This window comes from Hevea brasiliensis, chromosome 5 (genome assembly GCF_030052815.1).
Source record: "Hevea brasiliensis isolate MT/VB/25A 57/8 chromosome 5, ASM3005281v1, whole genome shotgun sequence".
Classification (NCBI taxonomy): domain Eukaryota; kingdom Viridiplantae; phylum Streptophyta; class Magnoliopsida; order Malpighiales; family Euphorbiaceae; genus Hevea; species Hevea brasiliensis.
Window position 1 is genome coordinate 763,702 of NC_079497.1, and position 21,988 is coordinate 785,689.

A 21,988-nucleotide genomic window follows, 5' to 3' on the forward strand; every position below is an offset into this window, starting at 1 on the left:
AATAACCATAATTATATTCAGTTGACCCATAAGCAATAATTGAGAGTTGAGAATGCACAAACGTATTCTCTTCTTGGAATATTGCTTTCCATGCATAGATTGCTTGTATAAATATATAAAATATTTTATTACATAGCAAAAACACATATCTGCAAGATGAAAATTTAGAATCACGCCACCCTCTCAAATTTTTCTTTAAAAATAAAAGAATTAATAATTATTGATCTTTTTGCCTTATATTCAGATCACCTTCACTAGATTAACCTCTGCCGTGTACAGAAGACATCAGGTTAGGAAAAAGGTAGTTTCCTCCACTAAAGCAATGCAAGGGCGAGCCACAAATTTATCATCGCAATCCTACTCAATGTTAAAATAGAATTTTATCACAGCATTCTATCAAGACGCCACGGACATCATTATCTGCTGAATGCCAAGTGCAATCCAGAAATTGTTGCACATGATATCACCAATATCATTATTGCACTGCAGAGGAACACCAGCCTGAATTTGGAGGAGTATCAGAGTTTTTGGGCATTAGATTTCTAAATCTGCACGAAAATATTTTCAGAGGTTGAACCCTACTCCTCACCCCTACAATTACAAAACACCCTCAAAAAATCCCAAAAAGCAATGGTTCTCTCATTACAGCTACAAAAGAAAATTATTTCCCAATTTAAGTTGCATTAGAGATGAGAAACAACAATTTTTGTTTCTATACCTTTTACCTACAAGGGATGACAGTGACATCAAAACTTGAGCTAAAATCATAATTCAACCATCCTATACATAAAAACAAGACAGCTAAGGAATCATTAGTAGAATGTACAAAAGGCACTCAAACCAAACACAAAACAGGGAACTCCACGCACACATCATCCAGGTGGTTGTCAAGGAGCCATGAGGCAGAAAAACCTGGCACAGGCTGGTTTGTTAGAATTTACTGTTCTGATCTTTCAAGCTTCTTAACCGTACTGATAGACAATCCCTTCCCACTGGAATCGGATAAAGGGGGGAAATCACCTTCATCTTTCAACTGGTATGACTGCATCGCCATCCTACATGTCCAAAAAAAAATTAGCTAGAATTCTGCACAAGTCCGTCCCCAAATAAAAAGAACTATAAAATTGATTTACCTATCCTGATTGATGGCCAAAACAGGTTTTGGCCCTTGCATCCCTGGGGTTGCTTGGCTCACGCTAAAATTGTGAGCTGGTGCAGAACCTGAGTTTGGCTGCCTACCAACTTCTGTCGAGGAGATACCATGTGGTGGATGTCCAATTGACCCAAATTCTACCATCCTCTCTGACATATGCATTGAACTGTTTATATTGGAGCATTGTTTGGTTTCAGGAGAACCAGTGTGGCGAAGATCTGAAGATCCAAACTTTCCACCACCTTGGTGGATATGAATTTGTGCTTGTGACAGCTCATGGTCTCGGCAGTTTCTTTCTGGCAGACTTTTCTCCTGGGAAGTCACAACACGACCATTGGAATGAGGAGACCTTACTGGTGCTTGATTCCTTCCCCTAGCTGTCAACTTCCTGTCCCTGTAATGGTTCTGCAAAAATTTAAGCATAAAACCACTTTGAGAAGACGAGGCCAACCACCTGAACAATATAATAAAACGATGCTGCTGGTAAACGACACCAAAATCAGCCAAGATGGCCACGCTTAGTATCAAATTTTGAACATAAATTTCAAATGACTAAATATCCTAAGGCTAAGGATAACCATACCGTGTTGGGAAAGTATGTCCCTGTTCCTCGAGGCTTTGGCATTTCCTCCACACCAAAGGCTCCACCAGGTAGCATGTGTGGGTTCATGGGGTAAAAAACTGGTCTTGGTACAACACCATTGACATTCATCTGGGAGACCACATTCCGCCTAAACTGCATTGACCGTCTTATTACATCCCATGAATTCTTGCTCTGGAACGGAGTAAGCAGCTGGGGAGACATAGGAGCAGACGTACTAAATGCATACTCGTACCACCATTGACCATGATGCAAACTGTTTATGTGACCCTCATAATCCCCACTAAGATCTGACAAAGACTCGAGGGCTTCAGAACTTCCAGCAGTACTAGCACTGGCCCGATTGCTGGAATGGCTAGGATAAAGATCTTCAGAGGACCAAGCCACTGAACTGAAGAGTAATGGACGATTTTTTGATCCCAGAGGAGACAGAACTTCATGGTTAGTGACCACCTTGTTTTCTGCGTCATTACAGACAGCATGGATCATATCCTCAACAGGAGCTGGCTGAAGCCCAGAAGACACTCTCTTCTCCATAAAACCAGAACTTTCATGATGTTTCCTTTCCATATTCCCACTTCTCATTTCCCCATTTCCCATGACTGAGGAAGAGAAATAGAGATGAGGTGCATGATGTGCTTTGCCCATAGGGGATTCACTCTCTTCAGCACTCAGAGCAGAAAATTTAATTGCATCATTTGCAATCGAGAGACCTTGCAGTCTAGAAGTTGCAAGGTCTTTTGCATCACCAGAAAGACGATTTTCTGAAACAGCAGGCCCATTTGCAGAATTTTGTAGTTCATTAATTGTTCCGTTAAAATTCATTTTCCTCCCTGATACCTTAACACTGCCTCCATAAAAAGGTTGCTCATGATCCGATCTACATTCTCCAGTTACACCACTTGAATCAGAAGATTCTGATTCACAAATTGTATGATCTTCTTCATATGACTCTGGACCTGGAAATGACAGTGTGGCAGCAAACGCATGTTGTCCATCTGAAGGTGCCGGATCTTGAACATCAGGCCTCTGTCCATTTCCATGCCTATCTAAAGTGTTAGAAAAAAATTTATAAAGTTCATCAGTGATGCTTTCTTCTGGCTGAGAAAGGATGCGACCAAGCTTTCGAGCCCCATATGTGAAAGCACTCTTTATTCGGTAAAAGTTTCCTGCATGAGAAAAGGAAGATTATCATTAATTATTCCCTAAGTTTTTCTTTTCTTCTCTCTTCATTAGTTCCAATTTAAAAAGAATTTCAAATATTGTAAACATGTTCTCCATTTATGTAGCATTTATAGTCTTCTACATGCCAGTTGATTCCAGAAAACTTGGAACAAAGTCTGATATTATTCATTGCAAGAAGAGGGTACTTCCATTTTGTCCTTGGGCTTTACCTTCAACAGGTCAAGCATGAGGTAGGGATCAAAGCCTAGATCTACATCTTATCAGGCATAAAAAAAATAAAATATAATTCAATTTTGAATTCAAGTAACATCAAAGATCTGAACGCCTTTGATTTATGTAATGGTCTCTATTGGAAAAGAAAAAAAGGTTTATGAGTGGAATAGAAGGCAAGCTAACATCTTCAGATCATTTAGTAGAGGTGGCCACAATTGGCCATAGTTGCAACTTGTAGTTATGGACTAACCTACCATGGCTATTTTTGAAATTCAGGCCATAAATGCAAGATGGCACAAAGTCCTAAAGAAAAATAGTGATAAAACTCTAGGTCTAGACAGTATGACTATATACTCCATCCAAAATAATTGGGATGTTCCAACAAAGGATGTTTTGTCTCTATTACATGCATTCTTTGTAAAAGAATGGCTTGTATTTAATCTAAATGCAACTCTATTGACCAATCCCATCTGAGACATAGAAACATAAGCAATATTTATAAGTTCTACGCTACATTATTTTTTTGCCCTTCTTTTAAGTCAAGGAAAGGAAGGAGGGGGATGCAAGGTTTGAATTTTCCAACCTATTGTACCACAACATTTGCACTTGACCACTAGACTACAAGCCCAATGTCTTGTTCACTTACTTGGTGGTTATGGAAAGCCCAAAAAGGGTAGGAGATTAAGTAATGAAGAATGAGTATTCGTTTTCCCCAGAGATTGCAGATGTTTTTATCACCAACAAATTAGTGGATTCAAATGCGCAGGGAGGGAATTCCAAGAATGATTTGCAAATTGGACATTGATAAAGCTTATAACTGAAGTTTCTTATTTATATTCTTGAGATTATGAGATTTTGGCAAGTAGAGAAAATGGGCAAAAAAATGCATTTCCTTGGCTAGATTTCTGTTCTAGCAATGGTTTTCACATGCCTTTTTCCTGCCCCGTGAGGGCTAACTGCTAAGCTCCTTTTTTTTTTTTTTATCTTGATTAGGAAGTTTCTAATAACATGTTGGAAAATGTCACTTAGGCAAGATATTGTAAGTATTTCCGGTTGCCAAGTTGCATAGAGAGTTTGTTCAAGCTTTTCAATCCCCTTTCTTCTGATAATCCCATGATTGCTCACAGCATCGATGCTAACCAAATTCCTAGTGCATTTCTCTTCTTTTTAAAGAGATATGAGGGTTAAAAGTAAGGCTGATAAAAAGTTTCATAAGGGAGGGGTTTGATATTCAATTTCTTCTTAGATTTTGGGGCAAAGGGTGGCAACTGGAATGCTTCCCATTTCCTATCTTGTTCTTTTTTTGGTATCAAAATGTAAAATTAAATGAGTATGATGTATCTTTATTCAGGTGGGTAACGAGTATTCTATTTATTTTTCTAATAAATTATTGGCGGAAAACTGGAAATAAATCTACCCTAACATACTGGTTCCAGAAAAGTTTCCCCATTAGTTTAAGGCAACAAAGATTTCGTTTATCAATTATTTTAACCACATGAGGTCAACTGATTTGGAATTAAACTTTTCAGAAAAAATTGATGGGGGCACTCTCAAACTAGATGCGTCCTCGATACATGTGGCAGACAACAAATAAATTTGATGGGTGTCAACATCGATAGTTATTTGGAGGTCACAATTGCATCGACAAAAATGTCCTTTCCTTTAGCATGAGTTAGCTTTTGGAAAAAGAATGTTAACAAAAAATGAAAAACAAAACAAAACACTTGATAGATATTTTGCTTTCCAAAGCATGAGGAATCAGTAAATCATTTGCATCTACACTGCAAGTAGGCAATAACTATTCATTATATATTCTCTTCTAAGAATTAATTAAGTTTATACAGAGAATTTAAAGAAGTTTATGTTTGCAGGAATTCCTCACAGCATTTCTAGAACATAAAGAGATGTTAGGATGTCAGAAAATGCAAAAACATCATTGGCATTTGCTAGTGTACAAGGAAGTGGTCCTAGCTTCTTTAATTTTGGATAAGGAAAATTTACTATGACCATTTTTGCTGCTATATTCTCTTATCAAGCACAAAAAATGTTTTTGAATTTTACTAGGCATTTTCATTCCTCACTTTCAGATAAGAAACAACTTAAATCAATACATAAAAAGATTGCATGGAAGTATTTATATAACTTTCAACAAAATTAAGTCAAGATTTTAAAGGAAACCACCAAATGTTGTACCATAGCTCAATAATAAATAAATTCCTAATATTTCTTTCAGTTTCGCTTAGGAAAGGGAAATGAAAAGAGGCCTCCACCTAATTAGAGGGAAGCAGTTATACCTTTGCTTACGCTCCGACCGAGGTTGTTATTTTCTTTCAATGGATCAACAATATTAAGATGCTTAGGGGGAAATGTTCGCGAGTTTGTCTCATATGCTCTTGCAGGAACTGAGAACATTTCCACACATTCCTTGAGAAAATCATTACTAAGCAACAGATCAAATCCGCCATTTTCAGGTGTCTCAACTGCAAAAGGGGCAAAGAAGATAAAGAGTCTCAATCAAGAAAGAGGAACACCAATATATTGAAATGACAGTTGCTCACCCACAACTTCTGGCAGTGAGGATATTCGGACTGGACCATTCAAACTGATACAGTAGTTGTCCCAATCAAATTTGCTGAAGTAGTCCAAGAATTTATAGAGAACCTATAAAAAATTTATGATAAATATTTTACTTCATTCCAAAAACAGTGCAGCAAACTGAAAATTTGTTTAAGGACTCACAGCTAAAGGACCAGTTAATGATGAATGGAATAGATGGAAGATATATAGAACCAAAGTCTCCAAAGCATAGGTAGATATCAAGCCATGATGCGCACCAAGAATACGGCTCTCATAGTAGCACCAAGCCTTGATCAGTATAATACTGCGTTTGAAAAGGTGATCTTTGCCAATCAGACAATCAACCTGCAAATAATCAGCACATGTGACATCAACTTTATTAGATGGATAACAGAGAAGATCTAGTCCATTCTATACAGATATTTTGACTTCTGCCCGCAATTCAAACCCAAGATGAATCTCTATACCCTGCCAAGCCATATCCAAAACAAAGCTCATTGACGTGTGAGTGCAAATGGCATGAGCAGTGTGCCCACACATTATGAGAGGGAGAAGATAGGAAGAGAAAAAGGAATTTATATTCAAAAAGAATATGGGCTAATAATTTATATTCAAAAGAAAAACAAAAAAGATTCAATAAGAATGGTGCAGAAATATAAAAATCCTAAGCTAATTAACTTAATAAATATTAACTGACCAATTAAATTATTCGGTTAATAAAATTTAGTCTTTAATGTTATTGACCAATCGAAGTATTTACAGGTCATTAAAATATTTACTTGTTAACTATTTATAACTTATCTTTAAAGATAAGTGAAGATGCAACCAGGTCCAATTAAATTGTGTCAAATGGACCACTTAAATTAACAGAGGAATTCTACAGAAATTGGAGGACCTTTTGAAAGCGTCTGTAAATAGAGGGGCTTTCCCATGCACAATCTGAGAAGTTCTGCAGAATTCAAATCGTGAAGTTCTCTTCAAATATCAAGGCCTTCTCCATCAACAAGAAGACAATCAAAGTTTCAAATTCAAGTTCCAAGATCAACATTCTTCTTCTCCATCAAAGAGCAGAAGGTTTCAATGTTGATTCAAGATTAAGTCTATTCGACCCTTGGATCATGTTTTTGCAAATCAGAAGAATCAGAGATTATATCTTCGTAATACAAGAAAAATCAATACTAGAGATTGCATCTATAAATTTTATTAAATATAAATTTTTACTCTATTTTTATCTTTCAATTTTCATAGGACGCGAAATTTGCGTGTACAAAAGGATCATCCAATTTGGAGCTTGTGGCATCATTTAAATATGCACTATGACAAGGTACCTGTTCAAGAAAGCATAATGTGCAAAGCCCTCCTAACTGATTGAAGGAGATATCCACTACAATGTTCTGTACCAGACACTTTACAAGCTTAACCTGCATCATGAAGAGACAATCTCTTTAATACCAAAAGATAGAGTAAAATGAAGGGCACTTTAACAGAAATTTGTACTTGGGGAAAAAAATGTTAAAAGTTTGTCTTGAAAATCCAACATTGAAAGACATTACGAGCAGCAAATACCATAATATCCTTTTTTCGATAAAAATATTATGCAACCTTACTCATTTAAACAAGTTAACTATTAGGGTCTGGGATGATAGAGCTGGGCCCAGCTGTAGGTTGATCAAATTTGACATAGAGACTGATATAAAATCAGTTAGATAATATCTAACAAGCCATCTCTAAAAATAAATGTGTTATGCAGTTGTCTTACAAAGACAATGAGCCAGTGAAGAATAGAAAAAATGCATGCATATACAATCTTAGTTTGAGCCAAGCAAGGATCAATAGTAAATTTGGCTCAAGATAAAAACCTCTGCCCTGATTAACTGAACATCCTTCACAACAAACTCAGCAGTCCTGTTCTGATCTTCCCTTTCAAGGACAGAGCAGACATCATTGGCCAGTGCTTCCTCAATATTCATACCACCAAAAGCTGTCAAGTCAATATCTCCATCAGGAAGATAGGTTTTCAGTGGAACCGACCCAAATGGGAATACCTGTAAGGATCATGACTTAGAAGTGGCTCCAGTTTTAACTCAAATTCAAGATTCAATCATAAATTATAGAGTTCAATCTCTATACTTACCACGCATATAAAAAAATTTAGAGTCTAAGAGTAACCACAAAAAACAACAAAAGACCTGAAGAAATACAAAGCTCTCTGTGCACAGAGGCAGTTTGCAATTCTAGTGATTAAAAAAATATAAGTAATTGAAAATCAAGGTTTCATTGGTTCAAACTAAGTTTGACCTCTAAGTTTACTCCAAACATGAGCATAATTTTTTTTAAATCATTAATAGTGAAACAACATATCAGAGAACAATATCATTTTCATAACCTAAATAGTTCATTTGACTCTCAAATGCACATTTCTCAGTAATTTATTTGACTCCCTGACCCTGACAATGTGATATTTATGCACTTGATCTTATGGGCATTGCATTTCAAATCCAACCACCAACTTTTCAGTTGGTTTGGATGGATTCCACTAATAAATAGGTCAACCATTAGATTAAAAATACAGTGGCCAGAAGCTTGACTGCATTTGCAGTTGATCTTCTCCCAGCTGAAGCCCCTGTACCTGTACAATGCATTATAGATTCAAACACTCAACAAATATCTACCCATGGGAAGGAGCAGATCGTATGATGTACCATGGAGTGGCATCAACAATAAATTGCTTCTAATTGACTGAACTTTCTAAAAAGGGCTCAACACAGACACGTAATAAATCAAAATTGGGACCATAACTGTGATGGAACAGTTGAAAAGCAAAATAAGATTAGCCAACACATTGCCTCTCTAGGAAAACTCATATAGGGCAATAATTATTGTAATATACATATTGACAAAACGACAACAACCACAAGCTATGTGGATCATCCTACAAAGCAAATTTACTTGAATAATCAATTACATTGGCGGCAACAGCATAAAAAACAATAATAGATGGAGATGAAAACAAATTCTAGTAGCACATTACCCCAATTCTTCTAACACGTTTGCAAATGGACAAACTTTAATCAATAGCAAACTAATACCCTCGAAAACAGTAGTACCATTGAAATTTACACCACATAACACTCAATTTCCAGCAAAAATCACTTTTAAAAAAATGAGTTATAATATCCACTGAGTTTTATAGCATATATATTTATACCTACTATGCTCTATATCATTCCATGGATGTATAAACATATAAAAAAGGTAATGTTTATATCACCTCACAACCAACAGAATTCCTAATTAGCCTCTGCACATAATCAATAACCGCTTTCCTCCTCTCCTCCGAGACAAGGGTGGGTTGCACCTGGGCTATGATCCCCTGCGTTACGGCTTCGGCTCTTTCCCAGGACTCGGCACTAACACCGGCTTGGTTTGCCAAAGACAAAGACGACGACAACGGCCTTTCCTCTAAAACCGCGCCGTTTAACTCAGGTGACCAAGCTCGAAGGTCGCCCATTCAAGTACCAAAATATAAAAATCAAAATCTGTCACAAAGTGAACGCCTCGAAGACGACGGTTTCCTCATCTGCCGGAACAAAATTTGACGAAATGAACATGGCTAGTTAATTTTGGGAGAGTTTTGGGGAATCGGAGTTGGAATCGAGATGTGTTTGTATGAAGATTGACGATTGATCGATCAGGGTTTGGCAAGTGTGAAAGTGGAAAAATTGGAAAAAAACGACGGGTGAAAATGAAGCAAAAGACAGGTGAAAAAGCAGAAGAAATTTGAAATAGGAAAGATGTTAGGATCGGAAGTGGCATGAATTCAGTGGGTTCTGGGATTTCAGTTTCCCTTTTAGTTTACGGCTTTTTCTCCTTTATATTGTAGCGCTGCGGGCCGGAGACACGTTTCCCTCTCCCTCTCCTTCGGAGTTCAGCTGACGCTTATTGTATTTTTTTAGGTTGCATTACTGGTAGTTTACGTTCAAGCCCCTGCTTTTTTTTATTTTTTTTTTAGGTGTAACCGTCAATTTTAGCTAAAATTTTATTAGAATTATTAATTTTAATTAATTTTTTTATTAATTTTATCTAATTTAAAATTTTAATATCAATTTTTTACTAAAGGATTTGGAGTGTTGATAGGAGGATATGATCAAAATATTATTATTACAACTAATGTTATTGATATGGCAAAAAATTATTGTTAATGTGGTGGTTAACGTCATTTATAAAATAATAATAATAATAATAATAATAATATTATTATTATTATTATTATTTTAATCATGCCATCTATCGTATCAATGTCTTAAATTTTCAAATTTAAAATTTAGCCAAAATTAATATTAAAATGTAAAATTAGACCAAAATTAATAATAAAAAGTTCATAACTATCAACAAAAATTTTTAAGTTTGACTCGTTAACCACTATGTTAATAACGTCATTTATAATATAATATTTTAATAATGCTGTCAACGCTCTAAATTTTTAAATTTAAAGTTGAGTCGAAATTGACATTAAAATATAAAATTTTATCACATTTGATTAAAAAAAATTTACTAAACTTGACAATTCGGGTAAAATTTTAATAAAAATTGACTATTAGATTTTTTTTTTTAATTTTAAATCTATAATTTATTTTACGATAAATTAATACTTTATTTTTAATATAAAAAAATTACAATTTTTAATAATATGTAAGTTTAAGCCAACAAAATTTATTATTACAAACATCTTTTAAGGTATTTCATGTAAACAAGTTCAAAATGAAATTTAAAAAATATTAATATAATCATTTAAGAGTAGCTATGATTATTTATTATTATTATTATTATTATTATTATTATTATTATTATTATTATTATAAATGAATATTGTATCAAAATGAGATAACTAAATAAAAAAAAGTAAAGAGAAAGAAAATAATCAAAGCAAGTGATAATTTTATAACAATAAATTATTAATGTTTGTTAAATAGAGCATCTTCATATTTGAATCATAAAAATAGTCTCATTGGATATTAATAGAAGTATGTAGTTATCGTTTTCATATGAAGTCTACTTAAAGAATTAAAATTAAATTTAGTTTTGGATTGATTTTTAATAATTTAGTTGCAATTTAATTTAGCTTTTTATTTTCAATTTAGTTTGATTTTTGGTGTTTTAATCTCTATTTACATTGTGATTTTTAATATATATATATATATATATATATATATATATATATATATATATATATATATAAAATTAATCACTACAAGAAAAATAGATTTATCTCAATCTTTTTTAACACAAATTGAAAAATATTAATAATATCGCTTAAAATATAATTATTGATTATACAAATAAGAAGCGTTGAGAAATTTATATTCATTTAGCAATACATATTAAAGTGTATTAATATTAAAGTGATACATATTAATTTGATAACGCTCTATTTATTATATTGTCACTGTTTAAAATATTACCAACATTTTTATTTAATATGTTAACAATTTTAGAATATTTACTTACGTTTGTTTTATGGCATTGCTGTGTTTTAATTTATTTAATTTATTAATTATTAATTTGATTAGTTATTTGTTTAAAATAATTATGAATATCTTTAAATTAATTATTCTCTATATATGCAACTCAACATTTAATTATAAATTTATTATGTTTTAATATTCTTATTATTAATAATTAATAAAAATAATTTCTCTAAAAATATTAATACAAATATTAATTATAATATTAATATAATTATTTTTTTTTTGGGTGCTTAAAGTCTATCCTAGTAAGCATTTTTCGTCATTAAATATCAAATAAAGCATACTTCCTTGTAGTTTTATTATTTAATTTTAATTTATTTTTTAATAAAAAAGTAAAACACATTATTTTACTTTAATATGATTTTAATTCAATTTAATAATATTATTAATTTAATTTAGGATAAATTATAGAGTAATATATACAGTGTATTAAAAAATAATATATATTATATTAATATAAAAATAATTATATCTTAAAAATAAGAAGACGAGATTCATTATTTTATAAATTAAAATGTACATATATCAAATATATTTGATAATTTACTCAATTTAAAAATTTGAAGAATTATAGACACTTAAATATTATAATTATTGTAAATTAGAATAGCTTTACTCAAAAGAACGAAGAGCAATAATTTATCGGATAATGTAAAATAATCATTGGGGTTAATGCGCACTTAATTGGGTCATTTTGCTAATTATATTTAAATTATATTTTAATCGTTTAATTTGTTACAACAATATTATAATGGTGCAATTGATGTTTTCATTTATTGATATTAATAGAAGGCCTGCTTCTTCTTATAATCTCTTCAATAATGGAGGATGGGCCTTCTTAGGAAAAGTCTGCGTAGGGCTCCACGCAGCAGCCCACTTGATTTAGGATCAGAAGCACCATAACCAAGCTTCGAATCGATAAAAAAAAAAACAATCCGTTGCCAAAAAAAAAAAACGAAAAAAAAGAGGACCAAACAAGCCGCCAGCTGGGCCGTTCTGCGGGTATAGAGAAGTGAAGCGAAGAAGCGATTTGGAGCTCTTTCATTAAGCTGGTAAACGAGATTCCGAGGAATCAGCGAAATCCTGACTGCAGAAGGGCTGCGAACGGAGGTAGAACAATTGCTTCAATACTGTTTTTCTTGTTACTTTTCGTTGATCTCCCTTGCTTACAGGCCTCGAGACATCGTTCCCATGAGCGAGATGGGTCAATACCACGCTGTCAGTACTCTATTTCCCTTCACATTCTCTTTCTCTATGTTCCAATATCTCATATTCACGCTCCCATAATTCGGCTCTAGTGATTTATTTCAATTCATGTCGCTAAGGTTCTATTTGATATATGATTTCAGCCGAGAACTCTCTGGCAAGACGTGATCGGTAAACATTGCCCTGTATTTGCTGTTAATCGCGAGGTATCTCTATTTCAATTTCTCAATTATCCTTTCATCTCTATTTTTTTCTTTTGGGCCGGAGTGGGGGTTGCTGGGTGTTTTGAATTGTGTTCATTTTTTGGGTGTATGATGTGTAGGTGTTGATCCCGATACCAAAACCGGCAGATTATACGGGTACTGATCCAGACAAAATGTAAAAAATATGTTCCTTTGATGTTATTATTTAGAAATTCTGACTTTGAAATATCGTTTGTTGGTAATTTTGGTAAGCAAGAACCCTGTTGATATCATCGAAATTAGTTCCACTGTGTTTTAACTTTTAAATCTATATTATAACTTAGCTCAATTCAACAAGTAAGCTTGTTATCAAATGAATTACTTTGGATGTGAATCCATTGGGGGAAATTATTTGTTGGTGCAGCTTTATAGTTTGATATGGAACTTCAAAATTAAAAAAACTATGTTTTCACTTTTCTAATGCTTGCATTCTCATCTGAATCTCTATTTTCATTTTCAGATGATAGGTGTAAGGCTTATGTTAACTGTATGTTTTAAAATTTGATGTTTGCTTTTGGATTAGGTTGCCCTTCAATTTCAATTTGTTATTAGTTGGGGATTTAAATGGTAAACTACTTTTTCACATTGTTATTTGTTAATTTGTAAAGCAATCCATTTTCTCAAAATTATTTTTATTTGCAGATAGTTTCAAGTTGGAAGAGAAAAGTTTCTAATTTCATGGCTGTTGTAGAAAGAGATGATTCTCATATATTTCAATTAATCTGTACATGGGTATTTATATACAATTGATTCCTATAATTGTGTTATACTAATTAGGAAGAAATCCTAAATAAGAAATCCTAAATAGGAATACGTAATCTGTAATATACACAGAAATAATATAATGATTGACTTTCCATAACACTCCCCCTCAAGTTGGAGCATAGATGTTAATCATGCTCAACTTGTTACAAATGTAGTCAATCCTAGCTCCATTCAGAGTTTTTGTGAAAATATCTCCTAACTGCTCTCCAGTTTTGATATGTCCTGTTGAAATGATCTGTTGTTGAATTTTTTCACGAACAAAGTGACAATCAATCTCAATATGTTTGGTCCGCTCATGAAATACCGGATTAGAAGCAATATGGAGAGCAGCTTGATTATCACACCACAATTTCGCAGGCAGGGGTTCTTAAAACCTGTCTCATCTAGTAATTGAAATATACACATTACCTCACATACTGATTGTGCCATGGCTCTGTATTCGGATTCAGCACTAGATCGAGAAATTACACTCTGCTTCTTGCTTTTCCAATACACCAAATTTCCTCCAACAAAAACGCAATATCCAGTAGTTGACCTCCTATCAACCTTAGATCCAGCCCAGTCGGCATCTGAAAAACATTCAACATTTAAATGTCCATGATTACCATATAACAAACCTCTTCCTGGAGCTCCCTTCAGATAGCACAAGATTTGTCCCAAGGCTTCCCAATGAGCAACAGTTGGGGAAGACATAAACTGACTTACCACACTAACAGCATAAGCAATGTCAGGACGAGTGACAGTAAGGTAGTTCAATTTTCCTACCAATCTCCTGTATCTCTCTGGATCTTCAAACAACTCACTATCCCCTGCTAACAGTTGTAAATTTGGAGTCATTGGTGCACTACAAGGCTTAGCACCTAATTTTCCTGTCTCTGTCAATAGATCAAGGACATATTTTCTTTGAGACAAGAAAATACCCTTCTTACTTCTCATAACTTCAATACCCAAAAAATACTTTAATAATCCCAAGTCTTTGGTCCAAACTGGTTTGGAGGAATGTTTTAAGAGATTAATTACCTGAAGAGTCACTCCCTGTGATGATAATGTCATACACATAGACTTCCATGTGAATTAGTCCAGCCTCAGATTGCTTATAAAATACTGAGTGATCTCACTTACTCTTTTGCATACCAAATTCTGCATCGCTTCACCGAATCTCCCAAACCGTGCCCTAGGACTTTGTTTCAAGCCATAAAGAGACTTCCGAAGCCTACAAACTTTACCCAACTCCCCCTGAGCAACAAACCCAGGTGGTTGCTCCATATACACCTCCTCCTGAAGATCACCATGAAGGAAGGCATTCTTGATATCCAATTGGTGCAGGGGCCAATCAGATGTAGTCTAAAGAGATAAACAAGCGAATGTAAATAAGTTTAGCTACAGGAGAAAAAGTGTCGAGTAATCAACCCCATATGTCCGAGCATATCCTTTGCTACAAGACGTGCTTTTAATCTAGCCACGTAACCATCAGATTTACTCATCAGAATACCCATTTGCAACCAATAGCTTTCTTACCAGTGGGCAAAGGCAACAGTTCCCATGTACCATTAGCATCTAAAGTCTCCATTTCCTCTTTCATAGCAGCACACCAGCCAGGATGAGATAGTGCCTCACCAACAGTATTAGGGATGGGAATAGAGTCTAAAGAAGTAACAAAACACCGAGAACAAGAAGACAATTGATTATAAGAAACAAAAGAAGAGATAGGGTAAGTACATGAACGTTTATCTTTACGAAGAGCAATGGGTAAGTCTAGATCAGAATCATGATCGATGAGGTGCAGGATCTCCCAACGGCAAGCCGGTGGAGGATCTGAGTCAGGAATCTCCAATCTCCTGGAATAAACATGAACAACGGGAGGCCGAGTAGGTCTAAAGACGGAAGAAATAGGCTGTGAGAGAGGACTAGACATTGGTTGGACAGTATATATTAAGATATCATCTTCCTCCCCCTGACTCTCATACACAGATGATTGAGAAAAAAATGGAATGGACTCAAAAAATGTGACATCTGCAGAAACAAGATAACGATTAAGAGTAGGAGAGAAACAACGGTACCCTTTTTGGATCCGGGAGTACCCAAGGAAGACACATTTAAGAGACTTTGGATCCAATTTAGTAACCTGCAGACGAACATCACGTACAAAACAAGTACAACCAAAAATACGGGGTTCAACGGGAAACAAAGATTTTGTAGGGAACAAAGCAGTATAAGGAATATCCCCATTAAGGACAGAAGAAGGCATACGATTGATAAAAAAACATGCCGTAGAAACTACATCCGCCCAAAAGTGTTTAGGAACTTTCATCTGAAAAAGAAGAGCACGAGTTACCTCAAGAAGATGTCGATTTTTTCTTTCGGCCACGCCATTTTGGGATGGGGTATCCACACAGGAAGACTGATGAAGAATGTCATTTTGTGTCATATAAGACTGAAATTGTGCTGAAAAATATTCTTTAGCATTGTCACTTCTTAATATGCGCACAAAAATATTAAATTGAGTTTTGATTTCATTACAAAAGGCACAAAAGATAGAAAACAACTCAGAACGATTCTTCATTAAATATAACCAGGTAACACGAGAGTAATCATCAACAAAAGTAACAAAATAACGAAATCCAGTTTTAGAAGTAACAGAACAAGGACCCCAAACATCAGAATGAACTAACTCAAAAGGGGATGAAGCCCGTTTATTGACTCTAGACACAGAAGGCAAACGATGATGTTTTGCAAACTGACACGACTCACATTTTAGTGCGATAAAGATCAAATCGAGGACACAACTTCTTCATGGTAGACAAAGAAGGATGACCCAATCTACAATGAGCTTCAAGAGGTGTTACGGTACTGGAGCAAACAAGCGATCGGGGTACATGATTTTCCAGAATGTAGAGACCTCCTGACTCACGTCCTCTACCATTAATCTGCTTCGTCGTAAGTTCTTGAAACAAACAATGATCAGAAAAAAAGGAAAGAGATCAATTTAAGGTACGAGTAAGTTTACTAACAGAAGTAGATTAAAGAGAAATTTGGTAGACACAAAACAGAGGACAAAGAAATTAACGAAGTCGGATTCGCAGTTCCAGAACCCATGACACAAGAAGTAGAACCATCAGCTAAAGTAACAGTAGAGGAAGTGGGATTAGACTGAAAAGTAGATAGAAGACTAGAATTACCTGTCATGTGATCTGTTGCAATGTAATCAATAACCCATTTGGATGAGGAAGACACAAGGCATGTAGTGGATTTACGACTCGTGATCGCAATGATAGGGGAACTGGTAGGCTTTAGAGATGCCTGATACTTGGAAAACTGTGCAAAATCCTCTGCGGATAACAAAACAGTTTTCTCAGAGGAAGATACTGTAGAATCCTCTGCTGCCATATTTGCCATCTGTGATCGATTTTTCCTCTGAAGTTGCGGACAATTATATTTTGTGTGGCGGGCTCATGACAATAATAACAAATGACTCCTCTTGAGTCTGATAAGAACTAGCCTCTCCATTACACCGACATTTGCTGTAATTCCTCCTCGACTTCCTCTTCTAGTCCCCTGTGGTCCATTTGGATTACGGCTAATAAGAGCACTACTGGCAGGCTGTGAAGATTGGGTACTCTCTGTACGAAAGACCCGTGTGAATGTTTCATGCAAAGAGGAAATCTCGAATCGAAAGAATCGAGATTTAGCGATCTCATACTCAAGGAAGGCACGCAAGAAAACTCATAACACCAGTTGCTCCGTTGGGCTGCTAAACTTTCACATCGTAACTAAAAGGCAACAATACATTAAGTTCCTCATATACGTTTAAAATCCATAAAATAAGCCGTGAGAGACTTATTCTCTTTCTCAACACGGTAGAATGCCTTACAAACATCATAAATACGGAGATATTCCCTTTACCGAATACGTAAAATCTAAGTAATCCATCAATTCCTTAACAAATTCCACGTGATTAATTAAACTAATTACCTCACCGTGAATCAAGTTCATTTGCAAAAACAACCGAGCATCCTCCCTTAGCCAAGTTTGTTGTGTATCATCAGTAGGTGGATCTTTAGTAAGGTGATCATCCTTATCAATGCTACGCAAATAGACCCTAACAGTCTTACTCCACTCCAGATAATTCGAACCATTAAGTTTGTGTTCCGTGATCTTAGTCATCATCGGAATCACATCAGAAATAACATTCTTATTGTCTGCCATTTGTTGAGACAAAGAAAACAAAACCGAAACGCTAATCCAAAGTGCTGACGGCAATAAAATAATCCAAAATCACAAATCAAGCAAATACCGAAATAGGATCTGAGAGCCAAACCTCAGAAGTCCTTTAATGGTGTCTTGGATCGAACAACGACACAGTGGTGGAATGAGGGGATTGAGGCGACGCTGACAATGTTGATCGGAGTCGAAATGGCCGGTCGGCGGTTAAGGTCTCTCCTGAGCTGGGTGGTGAGAACAAATAATCACCCTAGATAGATGACCTGCTCTGATACCATGTAGAAAGAGATGATTCTCATATATTTCAATTAATCTGTACATGTGTATTTATATATAATTGATTCCTATAATTGTGTTATACTAATTAGGAAGAAATCCTAAATAAGAAATCCCAAATAGGAATACAGAATACAGAATATACACAGAAATAATATAATGATTGACTTTCCATAACAACTGTTTTTGATAAACCACAAAAATTCTGAGGTTCCGTTGATTGATGTGCATTTGGTAAGGTTTGCATTTTCTTGATGCAGTTGTTCTTTTTCAAATTTATCATGATTGCTGGATCTTCTTGGGTCATGCAACTGTGTAGAATTACATGCTTCTACAAAGTGCAATTTTATTGTTTTGGTAATTTTTACCTCACCGTCATCAGTGCATTTGTAGGACACTAGGTTGTATTTTGATATTTTGTAATTAACTTTTATTTTCTCGTGTGTAATTAAGACTTATGTAATGCATTTTGGTATTGATATAAATAGTGAAAATTGTGTTTATGAATGAAACAGTGAATATTTAGTTTTGATTTGTACATGAATATCCTATGAAATGAATGAATGAATGAGAATTGGGAGTATATTTGAGAAATATTGAGATTTTGTGGATGAAATGGAGTTTGAGATTGATTGAGAATTTTGGAAGTGTTTTTCTCAGGTTCCGAAGAACTGTTTTCTCTATTTTTAGCTGGTACTTTGCCGGATTTTTTATAAAATTTTGCGGAACCTCAAATAAATTTATGATTTCAATAAATGACTTCAATGAATGATATTTCACGAATTATACTTCATAACTATGAAAAAAAAATTAAGAAGGATAAAAATGATTGAAATAAAATAGGGTGTTCCGGTACACTGTGTGACATATCTTACTCGGTTATACTGTAGACGGGTAAAGGATGTCACATTTTTTATAATTTTTTCTTTGTTGTACATTGTATGGTCTGACAAATGATATTTCTTGGCCCTTATGTGGCACAGAGGTACTCAGGGAGCATTCTACACGGGGTCACTGCAAAAGTTGTCGACATGCCTTACCACTGTATGTGGTATTATTTTATTACAGTTGCCTTCTGCTTGAGTCTATTGGACATGCAATGCAATACATAGATTCTCTTGGCAGTAACACTTCATTCATTTCTTTACTATTTGTTCACCTTTAATTTATATTTCTTGCAGCCATAATTGTTTTTCTATAAAGCTTTTTGATCTGCACAAGCTATGCAAAGCATGTTCTTGGTTGGTATTCTTCTTTATCTTTTTTTTTTTTTTTTCCAATACTGTAACCTCCATACTTGTAGACTCTCAAAAGCCATAAAATACTCAGCATTGGCATGGATTCTCATAATATGTGATCTAACTTCTTTGAATCCTCAAGTTGTTTGGTTCAAGTTTTTCATTGAATTCTTTTCCATTTTTGTAAGGCATCTTGAATGCCATATTTATGGTCTAGAAAATAGTTTGTCGTAATATCCCCAAGATTTTGTGCTAGAAGTTTGCACCTGGTGAAGTTCTGTTGTGAGAAGTTAATCTCGTAACTTTGCCATAAAATGTCACCCTTGTCCTTCGCTGGAAATACTCCCAAGACATTCCACATTTTGTCTTTTTCTCTAGAATCTTGGTAGTGATTACAATTACTCATGCTGAATGGCGAAAAAGATTCATATAGTAAACCTTAACTAGTTTGGGATTAAAGATTAGTTTTGTTGTTGTATTGTTAGCTAACGTAGTTTAATATTACATATTCTTTACTCTTCCTTGTGATTATTTTAAAACCTAGTTAAATTCATCTAAGATCTAAATTGACTAAAGTTGGTCAACCTGATAGTGCTTTATTTTAAATATTAATAAAAGTGGGTGTTGGTTTGGTTCACCTTCTGAGAATGCGAGAGGAACTGCTGCCACTAAAATGCATTCTTGTGTTGGTCATCCTTGTTATTGAATCTTAAATAGATAATGTCATATACTGTGTTTTAATTAAGTTGTGAAAGACATTTTGTTTTATTCTGATGGTTCTGATTGCAGCTATTGATTGTCCTGGCTTATTAAAATCCATCCAAATATTCTTAAGCAATTCTGGGACCCTCAACATTGGCCTAAGCATGTTCTTGTAAGGTAAACATGGTAAGTATCATTACATTGGGAACGAACTTCTTTATCTTAAATTCTTAATTTTTTTGACTGGCATACTTCCATTAAATTATGAATATCATAATTGAATTAGTGATGCTTCTGTAAGCTGGTGTAGCCTGGATCAAAAGAACTGTTTATCTATGAATTCTCCTGATTTTTGCTGTAACTTTCATGTGGGAGTTTTACTTGTACTATTTGAGGTTTGATTAGTGGATTATGCTTACAGATTAACATTAAACAGAATATCCATGAATAACATGGATTATTGTGCCCTTGCATCAGTTTTTCTATGTGGGAGACAATTATATTGCCATGGATGACCATGAGGAAGCTGGGATTATTAGTTGGGCTTGCTTCCTGGGTTTAAGCCGAGGGTTTGGGTTAAAATTTTCACATGTAAGATTTCAAGTGTAGTGGACCTACATTGAATTCTGTATAGGACGTAACTCATCAACCTGTCGGTCATTTGACAATCTGTCTGAGTGCTTCCCCTGCTGTCTTCTCACTGATAGGTGGCATGGAAATTTGAATTAAGATTTAAGACCTGGTTGCATTTGCCATTCTAATACTTTATTTGTACATTAAAACGTTATCTTAAAAAATCCATTTTTTATATCCCATTTCCCAAAACTACCGCATAAAGGTTCAAGACTCATATATGGTTTGTGCTTTTTATTTCCTGTTTCTAAAGGTGTAATTGATGATTTTATCTTATTCAAAATGCAGAGAAAATACCATTGTTTTTTTCTGATTTATTCCAACTGTCTGACATGATGTGATTTGCATTAAAAGTGAGAACTATAGCAGCTCATAATTGTAATTAACTTTTTATTGTTTCTTTGTTCTGACTTGACAGGGAGGAACAATCAGAGATAGATGTTACTTCTGGATTCTATGTCTTGTTTGGGTCAGTTAATTATTTCTGCTCAAACTGAAAGCAGCAGGTTTGTGGTTGTGCTGACTACTAGTTTTATTATCCCCTGCTTGCATGAGTAAATGCTGTGACAACAAAAGAGTGCTGTTTATGCAATCTGAAGTTAAAACTCGTGTGAAAACAGGGTTGATGTTGTCTTTCATTCTCTCAATCTGTATCTTGCAGTCATCACGAGACAAATTAGCAAGGTAATTTGTTTTTAAACATGCTATTGGGAAGCTCTACCTTTTTTAAGCTAAAAACCGAAGGGTGTCAGGTTGTGAGCTTCTTGAATATGCTTATTCATATGGTTTATTCTTTCTTGCCTTACATGTATTTTCCTGATTGTGTTTTGTGATTAGTTTTAGGTTTGTAAGGGAGACCGTTGCAGAAAGCAAAATTCCTGCCGGAGGAGTGGCAAAAGTTGAATAGGGAACTTTCAAAAGTTTCAACACATTACATGCACAAATACAATCAGTACCTCCTGAGATCTGAATATTTATGTGAAAGAGAAATTTACATCCTCTGGGCTTCAAGGAAACTTACAAGCTGATAGAAGTGACAAATAGGCTATTAGCAAGAGTAGTTTGGTTATTGTAGTGTGTTCAATAGGTGAATGCATTCTGGCGTGCAAGAAATAGTTTACATACGCCAGGAATTTATTGGGCCTCAATTTTGCACTCTTGTAGTATGGTGGTGTTTTTCATACTCGAAAAACTTGGTTTTTCATTGGCTTCAAGTTTGGTTAAGCATTTTAGGGCTTCATTAGTTTTTCACTGGCTTCAAGTTTGGTTAAGCATTTTAGGCTTCATTTAGATATATATTCCTCATCTGTTGGTATATACAGCAAGACTCAGTAATGAAGATCATGAATCCTGAATTGACAGGATTAATCTAGTTAACAACCCCACAAAACTTCGTGTTGTTAAACCTGGATAATTATTTCCTAGTCCGTGTCAGTATATGCGGCTAA

At 34.6% G+C, this 21,988-nt stretch overlaps 1 protein-coding gene and 1 long non-coding RNA gene across 5 annotated transcripts; one reads left to right on the plus strand and one right to left on the minus strand.

The window, feature by feature from the left end:
• Nucleotides 1–618: 618 nt before the first annotated feature.
• Nucleotides 619–9,705, minus strand: LOC110670161 (uncharacterized). The gene is made up of 9 exons (XM_021832118.2): nt 9,001–9,705; nt 7,589–7,774; nt 7,058–7,150; nt 5,892–6,074; nt 5,711–5,813; nt 5,447–5,632; nt 1,737–2,923; nt 1,134–1,558; nt 619–1,055 (listed from the first exon to the last, which is right to left on the minus strand). Exons 1-9 carry the CDS (start codon nt 9,238–9,240, stop codon nt 938–940), a joined length of 2,721 nt encoding a protein of 906 aa, XP_021687810.2. The 5' UTR covers nt 9,241–9,705; the 3' UTR covers nt 619–937.
• Nucleotides 9,706–12,165: 2,460 nt separating this feature from the next.
• On the plus strand, nt 12,166–21,754 carry LOC110670194 (uncharacterized). 4 transcript variants are annotated; one of them, XR_002497844.2, is made up of 10 exons: nt 12,166–12,367; nt 12,430–12,475; nt 12,607–12,669; nt 12,786–12,841; nt 18,951–19,011; nt 19,149–19,208; nt 19,995–20,093; nt 20,959–21,046; nt 21,161–21,224; nt 21,384–21,754. It is a non-coding gene; the product is annotated as an uncharacterized LOC110670194 (long non-coding RNA). The 4 variants fall into 4 exon arrangements; XR_002497846.2 differs by having other exon boundaries at nt 12,786–12,822; XR_002497847.2 differs by lacking the exon at nt 19,149–19,208 and having other exon boundaries at nt 12,167–12,367; nt 12,786–12,822.
• The last annotated feature ends 234 nt before the right edge of the window (nt 21,755–21,988 follow it).